Source organism: Macrotis lagotis, chromosome 1 (assembly GCF_037893015.1).
Source record: "Macrotis lagotis isolate mMagLag1 chromosome 1, bilby.v1.9.chrom.fasta, whole genome shotgun sequence".
Lineage (NCBI taxonomy): Eukaryota > Metazoa > Chordata > Mammalia > Peramelemorphia > Peramelidae > Macrotis > Macrotis lagotis.
In genome coordinates, this window is record NC_133658.1 from 273,801,614 (window position 1) to 273,819,000 (window position 17,387).

Consider the following 17,387-nt stretch of genomic DNA (forward strand, 5'->3'; position numbering starts at 1 on the left):
GTCAACTTCAAATCCCATGTTTTATCCATTGTTGGTTGTGTTGGGTTGCTCCCAGGTTTATATGATGTCAACCAGAAAGAAATAGGATAAGACAAAAACTGATTTTATAACTATAGAATCTAAAATTCCTAAAAACTCTTGGGATTATCATAGAATGCCAGAAAGCATCCCATTTAGTGTCCTCATTCCTACGTCAGATATGAAATGGAAGTACCTCAGTGGCATGGTGGACATGATTCAAAACACAACCGGGTACTCTTTTGATCCCACCTACTGAAGATCCCACCCTCTGACTTACCACTGTGATAAATCTGTTCTCCCCAAAAAGGCCTTCTTTAAGCTCAGCTTTTAGGGTATCCATTTATGCCATGAATGATATCACAGGTCTAGTGAATAATAAACACATGAATGTTGCTCTGTTTGTCTTTTGTTAAAAGCCAGTCTTTAAGTAACTCTTACTTTCAGTAGCAATATTTTCAGTATTAACCTCTCTGCCTCAATTTTCCCATCTGTAAAAAAATGGGGATAATAATAACACCAAATTATAGGATTGTTGTGAAGGTCAAATGAGATAATATTTGTATAGAACTTTGCAAATCTCAAAATACTAACTAGTTATCACTCAAATACTTCAAGAAATCAGTGACCCATGGAGACACAAAATAAAAAATAATAATGATAATGATAATAATAAGTGCGCACTACTACTTATCAGGTTGAATCACTGCATTTTACTAAAATGCACATGGTCCACTTGGATGCATGTCTAAAACCATCCCCTTTTCCCTGTGAAGGCAGGATTTCCCCAAGTATAATATAAAGTACTTTCCTGAAAATATTGTAGCCTTCCACATGAATGTACAGGATATCTCATACCGAAAATGTCCATGGAGAAAAAAGTCTGGGCTACATCGCATTCTAGTGGCAATCAGTGAGTTATATGATTTAATATCTTTGCTATTCCATTAGAAAACTAGAGTTCATTCCCTGGGCATCTACCCCTATAAAATGTACAATGCAGAAAGGCAGAAGAGAGAATTTACAGAGGAAAGAGCACATTCACAAAAAAGTCTAGTTGCTATTTTACAAGAGAAGTGTGAACCATCCAATACATACAAAATGTTTCAAGGTGTACGTCAGTACTGAAGGCAATATGAAATATTCTTTGGAGCACAAACAAAAGTGCAAAACAGCCAAGGCAACAGAGCAAATGAGAGGAAGCAAAGCAGCCATCTTTGCTGGCCAAAAGACAACCAAATGTTAATGTTCACTGAGGAATACAAGTGGGACTTAGGAAATGGAAGAATGATTGTGTGTATGTGTGTGTCTGTGTGTGCAAAAATAGACATAAGTGTGTGTCACAGCATGAAATTATGTGTGTAAAAGGAGAGGGACTAGCAAAATTACCTCATGGTGTGTAGATTAAGATTCATCCAAACAGGTTTAAAATCATGGCAGGGTAAATCCAATATTCTGATCTGCCTCTATTTTTAAGTAAATATGAACTCACAGACTCAATAGAAGATATAAAGGGACCAAAGGCTGGCTCAGTGAAACATTTGTTATTCATGTAGAATGGATTTTCAAGGACCCAGAGGTCACCCCTCCCACCCGCAAATTGGCTGGGCTAGGCCTTCCTTCACTAACCACTACCCTGTCACATCCTCCATAGGAGATCCAAATCACTGGTCAGAGTCTATCAGTGAATAAGTCATAGCATCTGGGAAACCTGACTTCTTTGAGGCTCAGAGGGATCCACTTAGACAATGATGTCCACTCTCCAAATGGTGGCAGCTGAGAGTTTCCACCAAAGCACATTAAGGCAATTTGTCCAAAATTCTGTACAGTTCCATGAAAAATTACATGAAGTAGAAATATATTAAATACTTGGCAACTTTAAAACCTTTTCTCTTCTCCCCAGGACTGAGGGATTTTTGTTATCTGGCATGCACATCTCCTCGGGGTCTCAAAGAAAGAATTCCCTCCTTTGGTATCCCATGGCTTCCTAGCATTACTCATTCACTGACAGTATTGGACAAGCCCAAAATTTCCTCCCAGAGTCAAAGTCAAATCCCAAACTGGGGGCACAAGGAAAGTGCTTTACTGAGAAATCTCTGTTCAACCCCGATCTTAAACCCCACTTTTGTGATTTGTGTGATCTCAATGCACTAGAGATTTCTTGTGATTCCCTTTGGTACATATTTGATAAGCCAAACCAGTTCAGATCCTTCAGACCACCGATTCTAACTACTTTAGATCAGTCTGAGGGCAACACCTTGCTTCTGTCCATCTGGTTTCCTGAGCCTTCTTCCCCAGACTAATTATGCTAGTTCCAACTTCACGAGATGCTATCAAAGGATAACTTCATTCACAAGACAAGAATGAAGCATATTTGAATTAGTAGGGGCTAGTTAGCACTTACCATCTCATAATGAGAGGGCAAAACCTGTAAAACCAATTTATGTCAATGATCTACAAAACCAAGTTCAAAACCACCTCCTTCAAGATTTCCCCTAATTTACCCATCCCACTCTACTCCTGGGGCCCCTCAGCATACTCAGCCTCATTCTTATGACTTTAAGATGCACTTGCTGATAGGTTATTTCTAAGTTTTAGTTTCTTAAGCATGTCTCCTGCCTCCCCACCTAACCTATAAATTCTTATATATCCCCAAAATGCTATGTACTAGAGACCTAAGGAGACAATCTTGTGTTGATTGACTGGCAGATGGTAAAACAAAAACAAACAAAAAAAGAACATTTAAAAGGGTCAAGGAATTGCAGAGGCAGTGAAGGGGACAAGAAGGAATCCTGAAAAAAAAATTAGATGAACCATTTTCTTCCTCACTTGATCAATTTATAATTGGGTTGGCACATGTACTCAAAAACACACAATTATTTGCAAACACAAACAGGCATAAACACAGTCACTATTCTTATTTTGACTCAAATTCATATACTCAGCAATCAGTCCCACATTGAATTTTAGCACTTATAGTGTCTCAGACACAAACATTTCAACGCACAGTCATACCTATTCACAATCAGCAGATACACACAAACACAAATACACACTCAGTAAATATAGTCACATTCAAAATCACATGCTCAGCATGGTCACACACAAACTACTCAGACATACATCATATGTATACATACAAACCCATATATAAGCACATATTCATTATATGCAGTCAAATGCACACAAATATATTCAGAATACCAATACGCAAATACAGATGCAAACATCTCATGTCACCTACATACTCAAACACACATACATGCAGTGATATAGCATTCAATTACATAGACATATATGCATATACATGTAATGTATTTGATCATATAAACACATATAACAACAATACAGCACACACTATAAAGACAATTGACAAAATCACACATGAACACACACTCACATGTATATTTATATGAATTATATGAAATACTGAATGACCCTAAAATCCCAAGCCATTTCATTCATTCATGAAATTTGATGCTCTATTTTTCTGCATTTGGGTGCTTACACTGGAGAGTCATATCCTCCTTTATTTTGACATTAGTCTGAATGGAGAGACATGAAATGAATGAGTTGCTGCCATCACTGTCCTCTCCCATTTCTTATTAACTCAATTCTAACCTTAGAAGTTGTATTGAATTTTTTTTTAAAAAGAGATACAAAGACTTCTCAGCCTTCTAGTCCCCAAGCTAAAGGTTGGACTCTAACTTGGACCAATAGTGTTTAGAAGGTCATTGTGTCACAACAAAGTGTGACCTTACCTGGAAGAGTCCAAATTTTATATTCCAACTACATGACCTCTAACATTTATTTTCAGAAGAGAAGTAATCATGATACAGCATACAATATGTCTTATTATTACTACACAACTTCCAATCCACTAGAGGTCAAGTCACAATACCCTAATATCCTAAATTATTCCATAGCTTAGGCCTGTCTACACACACACACACACACACACACACACACCCACACACACACACACACACACACACACACACACATTCCAACACCCCCCAAAATGTATTTCCACTGAACCTCCTTCATATACCTACACTTAAGACCATTTCTCTGAATGACAATCGGACCCAATTAGAGAATGATGGTCCCACTGGTAATTAGGAAGGTTAAGACAATGCTACCCTGACTCATCAGGCATGAGCTCTGAGCTTCAAGCATATTTTTGTAGAAGAGATTGAGGGAAGGGGTGGAATGAAGAGATGTGGTTACACAGCTAAAAAATAGCTCCTATTTTACTTCAGAAAATTATGCTCTGGGGGAGGGATATCAGTAGCAAAGGATAAATGGGCAGATGTGGAACCACTGGCAGACAGGAGCCTTCCACTTTGATGCACTCAGTTGGCATGGAATTTATTCAGCATGGGGATATCAGTTCAGTAGTCACATAATCAGTAAATCACAGAAGCTCAGGTTTGGAAAAGAACTTCAGAGGATGCCTTGTCCTATATCCTATATCCAAGTAAATATTTCTCTAAAGCAGGAGTGGGAAACAGTGGAAGTATAATGCCCATGAAATCATTTGGTCTGGTACTGCCAAAGCAACCATAGGTAGGACTCAAAATTCAATAAATCTAGGAGCTTTTTAGCAGGCTAATTTTTAAGTTGATAATTTTATATGGCCCACAAATTATATTATAAATATCTAAATGGCCCTTAACAGAAAAAAAAATGATTCCTGCTCTACAGTAATCCCAAAATATGGTTATCTAATCTCTACTTGAAGTCTTCCAGAAAAGGGGAACTCACCTGAGGTGTAGCCCATTCCATTTTTTGTCAGGCAGTGTTTTCTTATAAGGTTAAAATCAAAACTGCAACCTAATTAATGTGTTTAGCTTGATCCATTGCAGTCAAGAAGAATTAGACCAAACCCTCTTCCATCCAACTTCTTCGAATACTTTAGAAACACTAAACAAATTGTGGTATATGTATATTATGGAATATTATGGAACATTATTGTTCTATTAGAAATCAGGAGGGATGGGATTTCAGAGAAGCTTGGAAAGACCTGCATGAACTGATGATGCTGAGTGAGATGAGCAGAACCAGAAGAACATTGTATACCCTAACAACAACATGGGGGTGAAGATGAAGCTTAATGGACTTGCTCATTCTATCAGTGAAATAATCAGGGGCAATTTAAGGGTATCTGTGATGAAGAATAACATATGTATCCAGAGAAAGAACGGTGGAGTTTAAACAAAGACCAAAGATTATTACCTTCAATTTTTATGTTCTACATAATTTTGCTATCTCTAATATTTTATTTCTTGCTCAAAGATTTTTTTCTCTCAATGCATTCAATTTTTATCAATGGAAAAAATGTAAAAATTATCAGATTGCCTTCTGGGGGGGAAGGGTGGGAGAAAAATTATAAAAATTCAAAATCTTTTAAAAAAATGATAGGTAGAAACAGCCAGCACAGCCCTCTTAAGTCTTCTCTTACCAAGTTTAAATATCCCTAATTCCTCCAACTGATGTTCATATGGTAGGCTTTAGGATCTATTCACCACTCTTATTACTCTCCTCTGATACATTTCAGTTTATCAATGTCCTTTTCCAGATGTGATACTCAAATGTACAGGTAGAAATACAAGCAGGAAAATTATCTCCCTTATTCAGGATGTTCTGTCTCTCTTTAAAAAAGCCTAAGATTTTGCTAGGTCTTTGGGAGATGGCATTGCTATTATTGACTCACTGAATTTACAAAACACTCAAATGACTATTTTCGTTATGTCTTTCACCTGATATTAATAGATCTATGCAGTATATGAATGGATAACCTAATGGAATAGAATGGGAAAACTCCCAGATTTTTGGCTTAATTTTTCATCTCTACTTGCTTTTTTTTTTTCCATATGCAAGGAGAGGAGTGGATAAGTTAACTTTAAATATATGAATACAAAGAACAGAATAAACCAAGGTTGTACAAATTCACAAGTTACAAAAGGTAGGCCTATGTTGTCCTCAGGCAAGAGTATGGCAGTATTCCATTTCTATCACAGAAGACACTGCAATCCACATATGGCCTCTGAAAGGGATGGTATACTAGAACATGGCAAACTAGGTCTGAAAGAAAATTCTGAGGCTCCAAAGAAATTATCCTTAAAATGTTTTCCATCTGGGTGGGGGGAGTGAAGTGAGATTGGGGGAAAATTGTAAAATTAAAAATAAATGAATAAATTTTTTAAAAAAGTGTTTTTCATCCACTCATAATGAATAGCAATTGCAGCGGGTGGTTTAATATGATGAGAACAAAGGCACCAGCTCCAATTACTACTTTCAAGGACAATTCAAAGACATGAAATTGCTTTCTGACAATGGAAAAACAGGCAAAATAGATGTCTGCCTAGAATGTAACATGCTGGAGGCTCAAAGAGGGTCACTTTTAAAAATATTTTCAGTCATATACATATATATATACATATATTTATGTATATATATATATATATATATATATATATATATATATGTTCTCTGTGGATTATAGGTATTTACTTGGTGGTAAGACATTTGTGTTAGAGTGACAGTTCAAAGGCTCTGGTGGATAGTAATAAGAACAAGATGCAAAATTTTCAAACCTTGCCTAAGGCACAAAATGCTCTATTCTAGGTCTTGATTCTGAGGAACCTCCCTACAAATCAGTTCTTGCACAGCCCTAACTCTAGTCTCTTTCTTCCAGCTCAGGGACTGGACCATGTGCCAAGAACAATAAAGAAGAAAAATAAAACATGTTACCACTGTGCTAGAGACTTAAAACCACCAATTGTCCTCTCTGTTAAGCTCACATGCTCATTCACAGCGCTCATGTATTATTCAAAGCCTAGTGCAAGTATAGGCTCAAGCAAAGGCTTTAGGGACACACCTCTGCAAGATGATGACTGGGAAAGACTGCCTCTCCCTCCTCTCCTCACAAAGATACAACATGAAGACCTAGAGTAAGCAAACAGCTCTCTTTTTAATTTTTCTTTTGCTTTATATTTTTCATTGCCTTTTTGAACTGTGGATACCATTTTCTTACTTATTTCTATACACATACACACCAAGAGACACAAATAAGCATTTACCGCTATACAAATATACATACACATATACATGCATTCACAACTGGAGACTTCTCACGTTCAAACTCACATTCATTCTCACATGCTTGGTAATTTGTGAGGAGAAAACAAGAACCCATTTCAATACCACAAAGAATGTGGATCTGAAGCTCAGCTCCTCACTCCTTTAACAGATCTGCAGGAGACATGATGACTGCATCAGTGAACGTACACAACTGACCTAAGACAAGATCGCAACTTTGAAGTAATTTAAACAAAATAGCTAAACTATAATGAAGGTGTTGCTAGATAACATTCTGGGGGTTTAGGTGCTTGAGAGGACCCTAATTAATCTCTCTAAACACAATCGATCAGGATTCCCTAGCAAGCACTTTGTCAAAGTATCCCCAAAACATAGCTGTACCCAAAGGATTAAAAAACCTCTTGGACAAAGAGACTTCAAACACAATCCTTGCTAAAATCTTGCAAGATGTCTCAATCGTGACAGTGTAACCTCAGTTCCCTCTGCTACAATCTTAGTCTATAGACCCTTGATTTGTCCTTGGTGAAAATAGCTATTTAGCATTTGGATATCATTTCTCTATCTGCTAAAATATTGTGATTGGATAAAAATGATCTAATAAAAATTATTAGATTTTTATTAAAAATTAGATAAAATTGTTCTCTCATTCATTCACTGAAGTATAGATAGCAATTACTTCAATTGGACACATACTAGAAAAGTTTTGTTCCATGAAATAAAATCCATATATTTGTATGTTCATGCATCAGAAACTAGTTACTTCAATATTTCCTATAAAAAAGTCATTGAGTTGTCAGAGTTTTGCTTGACTATGGGGAAGCATGATTTTAAACCTGGAGTTTTCATTTACCATTTTGAAAACCTACATTATTTCAAAAGAGAAGACATAGTTGCCAAAAGCAGTTATCTCTACCCATCTCCAATGGCATGCATAAGCAGGCAAAATTGAGAGTGAGATAGGGTGGAAAAGTCATTCAAATGTGTAAAATATACTTTTCTCTTCTCCTTGGATCACTGAATAGGAGCTAGTTGCAAGTGATTGGTTCTGGCCTAGAGATATAATATGAGCTTGGTTAATATTGTTCAAAATACTGAGTATTTTTCTCCTGCTAGAGGCAATCAGGCTAAGGCAAGCAAGAGTGTGCAAATAAAATGTTGATTACAGATATACATATGGGAAGAGTTATGCATATTATATATATAAACTATATTTTGAAACCTTCTGGAAAAATAATGCCTATTCTAGGACAATACAGAAGAAATCCTAGATTGTCACAGGGCTAGCATGTGCTCTGGTCTTACAATCAGATTTTAGTGAGACCAAATTACTTCTGTGAGACATTGGGAAAAAAATAATAAATGAGTTCTATTATCAAAAAAAAAAGCCTGGTCTGGGATTTTATTTACCCTAGCTAAAGTGCTTTCATTGAGGTCTACATTGACTGGTGCATTTGTTCTTCTAATGTGAAGGGTGGTTATGACTCAAATAAAGCTATTGGTTCCCTGATAGCTTTTGTTGATTAAGGAAAATGGCATGCTTGGGAACAAATAGTCTTCCCAATTGCCATAAATAATTTGCATGGAAATCTCTTGCTTCATTTTATGGATTTTGCTGGCAAGAAATTTACTTTAGTGCACTGAGAACTTCCACATTGTGACTCTAATAAGGGAGGGTATGAATAGGGAGATGTCAATGCAAGTCACAATTGATCCAAGAGAGAATTTTCTTAGAAGATGATAAAGTCAGAGAATGCAACTATCTCATGTCCATTCAAGTCAAGGATAGTTCCATAAGGCTCCATGAAAAACAAGTACAATATCCTTGGAAAATAAATTTAATTAACAAATGTAGCTATTGATCCTTAAGGGTTCTTGAGTTGGTAGAATAGAAGAATATGGTATTTTGCAGGTTAATATAAAATTTGGTCTTTGGTCCAAACCCTCAAGGCCACAGTTTCTAGTGGTCAACTTGGGTGACAAGAGTTCAGTTTCTCCCTCATAGTATTCCCCGGAGTAGCCAATTCTAATATTATCCCCTTCATTGGAATAACTTCAACTGGTACATCTGGCTTATTGCATAAGCCTAACAGCTATTCTGTTGCTGGGCATGGGGGAGGGAAAGGAAAGAGAACGGAATAGCTCTATTTGCCTTACAATCCCACAGAACCAGCAGAAGTATGGAAGGGGTAGTTAGGCCATCTCCTTTTGGTAAAAAAAAAATGGTGAACAGGAACAAATTTTTGAATGAAAGGATGCTGTACAAGCCCTGCCCATCCTGGAATATAGGGGAATGGGTAAGGCATTAAGACTTTACTAAAGAAGTTGAAACTTGATGTTTCAGGTAGAGCTACTCTTTATCCCTTTCTGCCTAATACCTCCCAAAAGCAAGGGAAATGTAGCTATCCCCCAGGAGTTGGTTTCCAAAGGACATGCTATTGTGCCAGATGCAAGAAGCCAAAATTAGAATAAAAATTTTATCTGGTAATAAGCATCCACTACGTACTCTAATGTTATGAAACTCCATCAGAATGGGTGCTCTAGTTCAATTCAAGACTGATTTAACTAACATATTTTGAAGGGGAAAAATGGTATATTTGCTGAAAAAAAATATTTGAAAAGAATTCATTAGCTTCCATCAGCCCCATCGGACAAACAGATAAATCAAAAAGCAGGACTTAAGTTTTAGTCCATGGCGGGGAAGGAAATTATTTTGTGAAACTCCTTTGCCTGTCTTAAAAATACAATATATTGTCTCTTCAAAGGAGACTACTGAAGTTACAAGATTACTGAACCCATTGTTAGCTAGTCTGTAGGGGCAGGGGCTTTGCCCTGAAGAACCAGGGTCCTTCAACAGTCACACTCATTCTAAACTATGTCCCTGCACAATTAAATATTGTTTTCCTTAATAATTCTTTAAAAAGTTTTCCTTTAAAGGGGGCATTAACATGAACTCCAGAAAAGACATTCCCAAAGTTAACACTGATGGTCTTTAATTTAAAAAAAGAGGAAAACCCATAAGTAGGTCTTTTCTTTGGCTTGAGGCAAATTTCTCAACCTTTAAAAATGGGCTACATCTTTCTCTGCTTCATCTGTTTCATGTTTCCATTTATGAAAGATAAAATAGGGTATATACTTTTTAATGATAAGGTTATCATCAGAGATAGTTAACTGGGGGGGGGGGGGGAACAAAAGAAGATGGTAACAGTCCAAGGGCTTAGTGGGATCCAAAGGAAGATCTCCAGTACATTGGGTGCTACTTGCTCCATGACAGATTTCTAGGGGGGGCATGAGCAAGATTTGCATAGAATGGGTAGGCATGGAGGAGTCATCTATAATGATGAAGAGAGTATCCACATCAATAATATCAAAGGCACATCAAAATAAATATCTCTATTTTATGTTGTAAAACCAGTTACAAATGGGATATTCTGAGCTAGCCAGCTCTTTACCAAACACAGGGAAGAAATGATAAATCTCTGTTCCTCCATCTGTATAGAGAAAGAAGAGGAAGCGGGGGAAAAGGACTGAACTTCTCTCTGGTCATCTGCATTTTGTTTTGTTTCGAATGGAAGATAACAAACTAAGAAAGGGCTTCCATTGAGTTGTCTTTTCAACATAGTTTCTTCACTGTGTGGTAAAGGTAGATAAAGGGGAAAATCGGAGATTCTATTTCAGTGGAAGAAAAAGGAGGGGGATCAAGGACATTCTGATCCTTACAGAGCCTCCTGTATTACTTATGTCACAGCTATTAAATGACCAGGAATCCTCTCTATATATCAATGGGAGATAGACAAGAATGGTCTACTGTCCTTATAGCATGTAACAAATTAAAAAGAGATTGAGTCCTTGAGTCCAGAAAGGTACTATTTTTTGGGATGTGGAAAAAACTTCCCAAATATCCTGCAGGTTGGTTACCTTGCTCAAATGCAAAAACTACAAAGGTGGCCACTAGCTAAACTAAAACATGAAGTTGATTGTAACAATGAATTTTCCTAATATTCTTCAGAGTCTAAGTTACCACATTCAGAAAAATCTAAGTCATATTATAACCATGAGAGACAAAGTCCAAATATTTTCATTCCCATGTCAAGTAATTTTAGTGAAAGTACCTGAGGAAATCTCTTCCAAAGGGTTGATCATGATTTTATAGGGTTATTACTAACAGAACTGAAATGATCTTTGAATCTTAACCTCTGAACTCTTACCTGTTGATATCTTATCTGCATGCCCCCGGAGGGTTGATTGGAGAATGTAAAGTCCAGGTCAGGGCTCAGAAGTGCCCATAATTTTAGACTTTAAGAAGACCCCATGATCCCAGAGATAGAGTACTTTAGTTAAATGAAAGGATTGAAGGGCAGGGAAACTAAGTATATGAAGGTCTGGGGACATTATTACTTCATCTCTCTCCCTACCTTCTCTTCCCCATCCTCTATCCTGGTGTGAGTCCAGTGGATATTCATAGAGTAAAAAGATAATTTTGTGGCTTTGTTTTGTTCCCCAATGAAATCTGTCTCAGTGATGCTCCTGCCTGTCCTCGGCTTTTGACAGGGTCCTGAATAGGTCTAGCATCCATGATAGCAATACTGTTTCGGGAATGAATAGATAAATGGGGTGGGGGTGGGGAGAAGTCAACTGGCAGTTTGGTAGACTTGTACTCAAGAAAAGGAAAGAAGATTCTCTCTCTGTGCTTCATGATGATGTGGGAAGATTCATTTTACACAGGGAGAGAGTTGAGGGAAATCTGAATTATGGGACCAGGCAAACTTTTTTTTCAGTAAGTTAATGAGGTGCAAATACTTTCAGGCACAATCATGAATATGTCCAAAAAAGAATTGTGGTAAAGTGAGTCAGTCATCTGACTGTTCATCACTCACCACATTAAAAACCAGCACCCAGGGGAGCTACATTAAAAGAAAAAAAAATTCACCCTCTCTACTTTTTTCCCTACCTTCCTCTTATTCCCTTTTGCTACAGGTTATGGGTAAGAACCATATAGAAAAATTAAAATCAATAATCCATCAATGCATAGTCACACCCTAAATTGTCTGCACTATTTGGAAACATCCAATTTTGTAAAATACATGCTTTAAATGTAACCTCATAATCCAATTTTTAAAATCCAATTTTTAAAATTTTTATGTCTCTTGGATCACAACTGACTCACAATTTTGACCTTTCCTCCCAATTTTCCTAAACCATTCACATTTTCCAGCTTTAGGAATCTCAAACCAAACATCCAAAAGCCATAACCGGTTCACTTTACAGGGCCACCTTCAAGGGTCCCTCACCTCCCACTGTCATCATCCCCACTCTCTCACTGATAGATGTTGTTGAACTAAACTTTTGAATCCACTTAAAATTCTGCCACTTCTGTAAAAAACAAACAAACAAAAAACTGTGTACAAGACAGTGGGGATTGTGTATTCACTTTGTCCTCACAGAGAACCCCAGAGGTAATAAATAAACATCTACCCATGGGACAAGTAATATCTTATAAGACATTTTATAGAACCTTGCTTGGCTGATACCAAGAAACTCCACTTGTCTACCCTGTATCAAGACATGGTTTCACACCCCTCCCTTAAATAGTGCACCCAGAAAGATGGGACAAAAATGATCCAGTCTCATATGGATATTATTATCCAAATAACCCTTCTGCAAGGAAGAGAATTGCTGAGCCAGCCTCTGTCCCAACCTTACTACCCTCCCCAACCCTCCCAACCCTATGCACTCAACACAGCTATTAGAGAATGTCCCAGAGCTAAGCAAATTTCTGAAACACAAATCCTTGGTGGTCAGTCCCCCGGAAAAGAGTTCATGTGAACAATGTGAGTCAACAGCTGGTTGTGTAGCAGGTACTTCATTTTCGAGGTCCTGACCAGCCCATGTCACTGAAGGGGCCTTCCCCAGTGGCTGACCGTGGTGGAGGGCCACAGGGTGTACAAAGATCAGAATCAGTGTCAGATTCTCCTTCTGCAATGTAGGGTCTGATTTTTGCACAAGGGGCCACAGCCGCATAGCAACTGTTCAGCATGTCCAAGTTCTCCTTGGACTGGGAAATGCTAAAGCCACTGAAGGAACGCTCTAGTTCCTCATGGTCCACTGAAGGGATAGAGATTGAGGTGTCACTGTCCCTCAAGGCACTCTCATGGTGCTTGGCAGCCATGTCCTCATTACGGAGGAACTCCATACTAGCCCTGTTACCCCCACTGTAAGCAGACAGGGACCTCTCATGAGATGGTGGTGGAGGGATTCGGACTAAAGAGCCATTATCTCCTACTGGAGAGGATCCATGGCTCTGTCGCTGATAGGCTTGGTGCTGCCATGAAGTAGATGGGGGGCATGTGTTAGAAGGCATGGCCGGTGCTGGAGGGGCAGAAAAATTCTTTTGCCCCATGGAACTGGTGGAACGGATGATCTTGATGATACAGCCGTTCTTGTCAATGTGCTCCCGGCTCTCTTCTGGACTATGATAAGGAGGGGCAGGTTCTGGTTCCTTAGAACCAAAGTAGGCTTCAGTTTCTGTTGGAGGGATGCCCATCCGCTGCATGTAAATGTTGACCAGGAAATCCAACTTCTTCTCCATGGAGAGAACCTGAAAATGTTCATACCAATGTCAAGTCTGTTTAACCAAAAGACAAAATGAAATTATCAAGGTACAAGATAGAGGACTGTCTTCTTCACCTAAGCTCACCTTTATATAAATGAAAAGCATAAAAATCTAGCAAGAAGAACACCCAACAAATTCCCCCTTTCCCTTACCTTAAATCACATCCCATCTCCTCCAGGAAGGTTTCCTGGGCCAGCCCATTCTATACCATGTAACCCTGTAATTATAACCTTGGGGGCCATACTTTCCCCCTCAAAACACTTTTAAAATAATAAAGTATGCTAATATTTTTCTGATGATTGTATGTCCACCTGTACTGTCTTCCCTTCTTACCATCAACTCTATGATGATCAGAATCATATCTTGTTTAGTCTGGAACCAAAACAATGCCATTCACCTTATGCAGGTTCAGCAAATTCCTAACAAATGGCATGTACCTTTCTCTCCTTTGCCAAAAGAAAAAAAAAGTGAAAGCAATGATACCAATAGCAATAACTCACTTCTAATACTCTATAATAGTATTATAAAGCACTTGGCTCCAAGAGAGGCAGGTTGTGCAAGTTTCATCATTCCTATTTTATATGGATGGAAACTGAGAAATAAAGCAACCCTGCTAGAAGCTCAAGGCTAAGATATATCAGAATTGAAATTAAAACTCCTATCTTTGATTCTACCATTAGATCATAGTGTCTTTCTGAATTTAAGATAGTATATCAATCAACAAACATTTATAAAGTACCCTTTATGTATACTGGCTGGGCTAGTTTTTTTATTTTCATTGTATCCTTAACACTAAGGAGACTACTTATCATTTGGTAAGCTTTTGTTTTTTTTTTCCAAGGCAATGGGGTTAAGTGAGTTTCTCAAAGTCACACAGCTCAGGTAATGATTAATTTTCTGATGTCAAATTTGAACTCAGCTCCTCCTGACTCCAGGGCTGGTGCTCTATCCACTGTGCTATCTAGCTACCCCTTAGTTAACTATTAATAGATGTTTATTGATTTATTTGCCCTAATGCTGATATAATGAAATTGGCTACTTGGTCTTAAGTGGCATCTGAGATATGGAATCCCCAGTCTACAGAGATAAAGGATATGGGGTAGGATGAAGATTAGGATATACTTCCAAATTATTCTAATAACTCTTACTTGACCAAAACCATTTTCAAGGAGTTGATAACTCTCTCTCAAGTAGAACAATAGTGATCAAGGCACAGTCCTACTGGGGGACCTTTAGGACAGGTGAAAGTGTCAAACTGGGGAAAGTTATTGAAACAGTACCATTCATATGAAACCTATCTAAAGAATTGCATTTCATAGAAAAGCTTTCCTGAAGAATACATTATCCTGAAGAATTTCAATCAAAACAGTCTATGATCTACAGAAGAATCATGGTTTTTAAAAGCCAGCAAGGTCTGCCCAGTGATTTGGTCAACCACATACCTGTTTCTCCACTTTCCCAAGTCGGCCCATCATACTGGGGTCTTCAGGTAATTCCCCTTCTGCTGGCCCCTTTGTACGGTCCTTGTCAGTAATTGCTGGGCCTCGTCCAACAATCTGGTCCACTCTACCAGGAATAGAAATTCCCCCCCACAAACACACACAAAACAATGAGTTTGTGGCAAGCAAGGATTTAAAGGTCTTCTCCTCTCCCCTTCTAGTCAAAGCAACAGCTTCTCAATCGTATAAGGCCTCAAATCTAGAAACAGCTTTCAAAAGCATCTCAATACTAGATTAGAAGCCAACAAGCATTGGTGTCATAATTGTATTTTGAAATAATATTGTGGTTTTATTTTATTTTTCTCAGTCAAATGGAATATGGCACATTAACAAGGAGTAAAATGAAGAAAATATTTGTTTTCATTCCAATTTGTATTTACTCTTTTCAAGCTAGGAGAGATAGATATTTGCCCTTTAGAGGTTATATAACCTATAAACTGGTTCAGGGAGACCACTCATTCAGTACCCCTCTCCCCTACCCAAATCATTACAGACCCTTCTAGTTAGGGTATCTCTTACTCAAGACATTCAGTCCCAAATTGGGCTTCCCAATTTCTCTTTCCCTTTTTATTTCTTCTCCCTTCTTGTCTCTCCTATCTCTACTTTATCCCTTCATTTCAAGTTCTGTTAGATCATGATGTCAATGAAAACATTAATAATATCTTACAGTTAATTCATACATTTTACAATCACCCTATTAGGGTGATACTTTGCTTTTCCAGTTTAATGATAATAAAAACAACAACTAGATATGCATGTAAATGTGAAAAGATTGCTTTAATAGTTGCAAAGCATTTTACAAATGTGTTATTCTCACAATAAACTTGAGTTACTATTATGCTCACTTTACAAATGAGGAGCCTGAGACAGATAACAGGTTAAAGGACTTGCCTAGGCTCACACAGCTATGTAATATCTGACATTGGATTTGACTCAGGTCTTCCTCCCTCTAAATCCAGCACACTATCTACTTTACCTAACTATCTCAAAAGAGAAGACAGGCTGAGAGAGCTTACAGGAGCTGATTAAATCCACAGAGGAAGTTAAACACTGGGATTAAATCTGGTGGCTCCTACTTCAGGTTTTTTTTTTCCACACTGTCCTTTACTGTTTCCTTCTACTTTGACAATGTTACTGAAATAGGGTTATGGACTAGCTCTGATATTTCTCCAGCAAAAAAAAGCTCCAGGCAAAAAAGCTCCTTGGACTAATACAATTCAGCGCCTTCTCTGCAATTTTTGGTCTTAAAGAGCATGGAGCTCTCTAAAGTTAAGTGACTTACTCAAGAAGGAGGACCAGAACCCAGGTCTTTCTGGGATCAAGAGGAGCTCAGTACCCACTATGCCATGCTATCTCCCATATCCCAAATAGTCTGAAAAATTGTTCCTTATGCAAAGTTGGGTAGCCCCTGAAACATTTGTTATTATCAGGGTTCAATCCATATACATGAGCAAATTAATTAGTCCTGATCTGAAGACTATAAAGTGGCAGGTCTTCCTTAGCTCAGCAGATATTTCAGTACTTCTCTCCCACTCTATCCAACATGAATGATTCCCACCTCTGTTTAATTATTTTGTTTTACTCCGGCATAATGTGCCACTAGGTGTAGTTGGAAAGGCCTGGGAGTGTGGTTGAAACAGAGTTAAGTGTCTTGAGCAGAAAAAAAAAAAGATGCTAGGTATGGGTAGGAGTTATGGCTCCATGCACCAGGATGGGGTAAGGGAAAAGAGGACAGACACAGACCAGCACAGAAACCCATCCAATGCACATATCAAAGAAAAGAGACAAGACAAGCCCATTGACAGTGATAAGAAGGGGCTGTCTTCCTACTCTTGGAATGTGTAGTGTGTGTGTGTGTTTGTGTGTGTGTGTGTGTGTGTGTGTGTGTGTGTGTATGTGTGTGTGTTTATGTGTGGTTGTACAGAATGTGAGACAAACTAGGAGTCACCAGATTAGTCTGGCAAAAAGAAGACATAGAATTGCTTTCTTTACTCTTCCAAGAACAGAACTGGCTCCCAATTTACCTTGGAAGGGTCAGATGGTGTCAGTCTGTGGTAAAGCATCACCTAATATGGCTCCAGAGTCATTAGCATTAGAAAGAAGCCAGTTATAGGAAGCCAGTACATCATGACACACATTGCATACGGTTTGCAATC

At 38.1% G+C, this 17,387-nt stretch overlaps 1 protein-coding gene across 10 annotated transcripts in view; it reads right to left on the reverse strand.

The window, feature by feature from the left end:
- Positions 1 to 12,915: 12,915 nt before the first annotated feature.
- The window catches only part of KCNQ2 (potassium voltage-gated channel subfamily Q member 2), a 129,857-nt gene continuing 125,385 nt past the window's right edge, over positions 12,916 to 17,387 (reverse strand). For all 10 annotated transcript variants that reach the window (XM_074227476.1, XM_074227453.1, XM_074227470.1 and 7 more), the window contains 2 exons: positions 15,175 to 15,298; positions 12,916 to 13,717 (listed from right to left, as the gene is read on the reverse strand). In XM_074227476.1, coding sequence (XP_074083577.1) covers positions 12,983 to 13,717; positions 15,175 to 15,298 — 859 coding nt within the window. In that variant the 3' untranslated portion in view covers positions 12,916 to 12,982. The remainder of the gene's footprint in view (positions 13,718 to 15,174; positions 15,299 to 17,387) is intronic.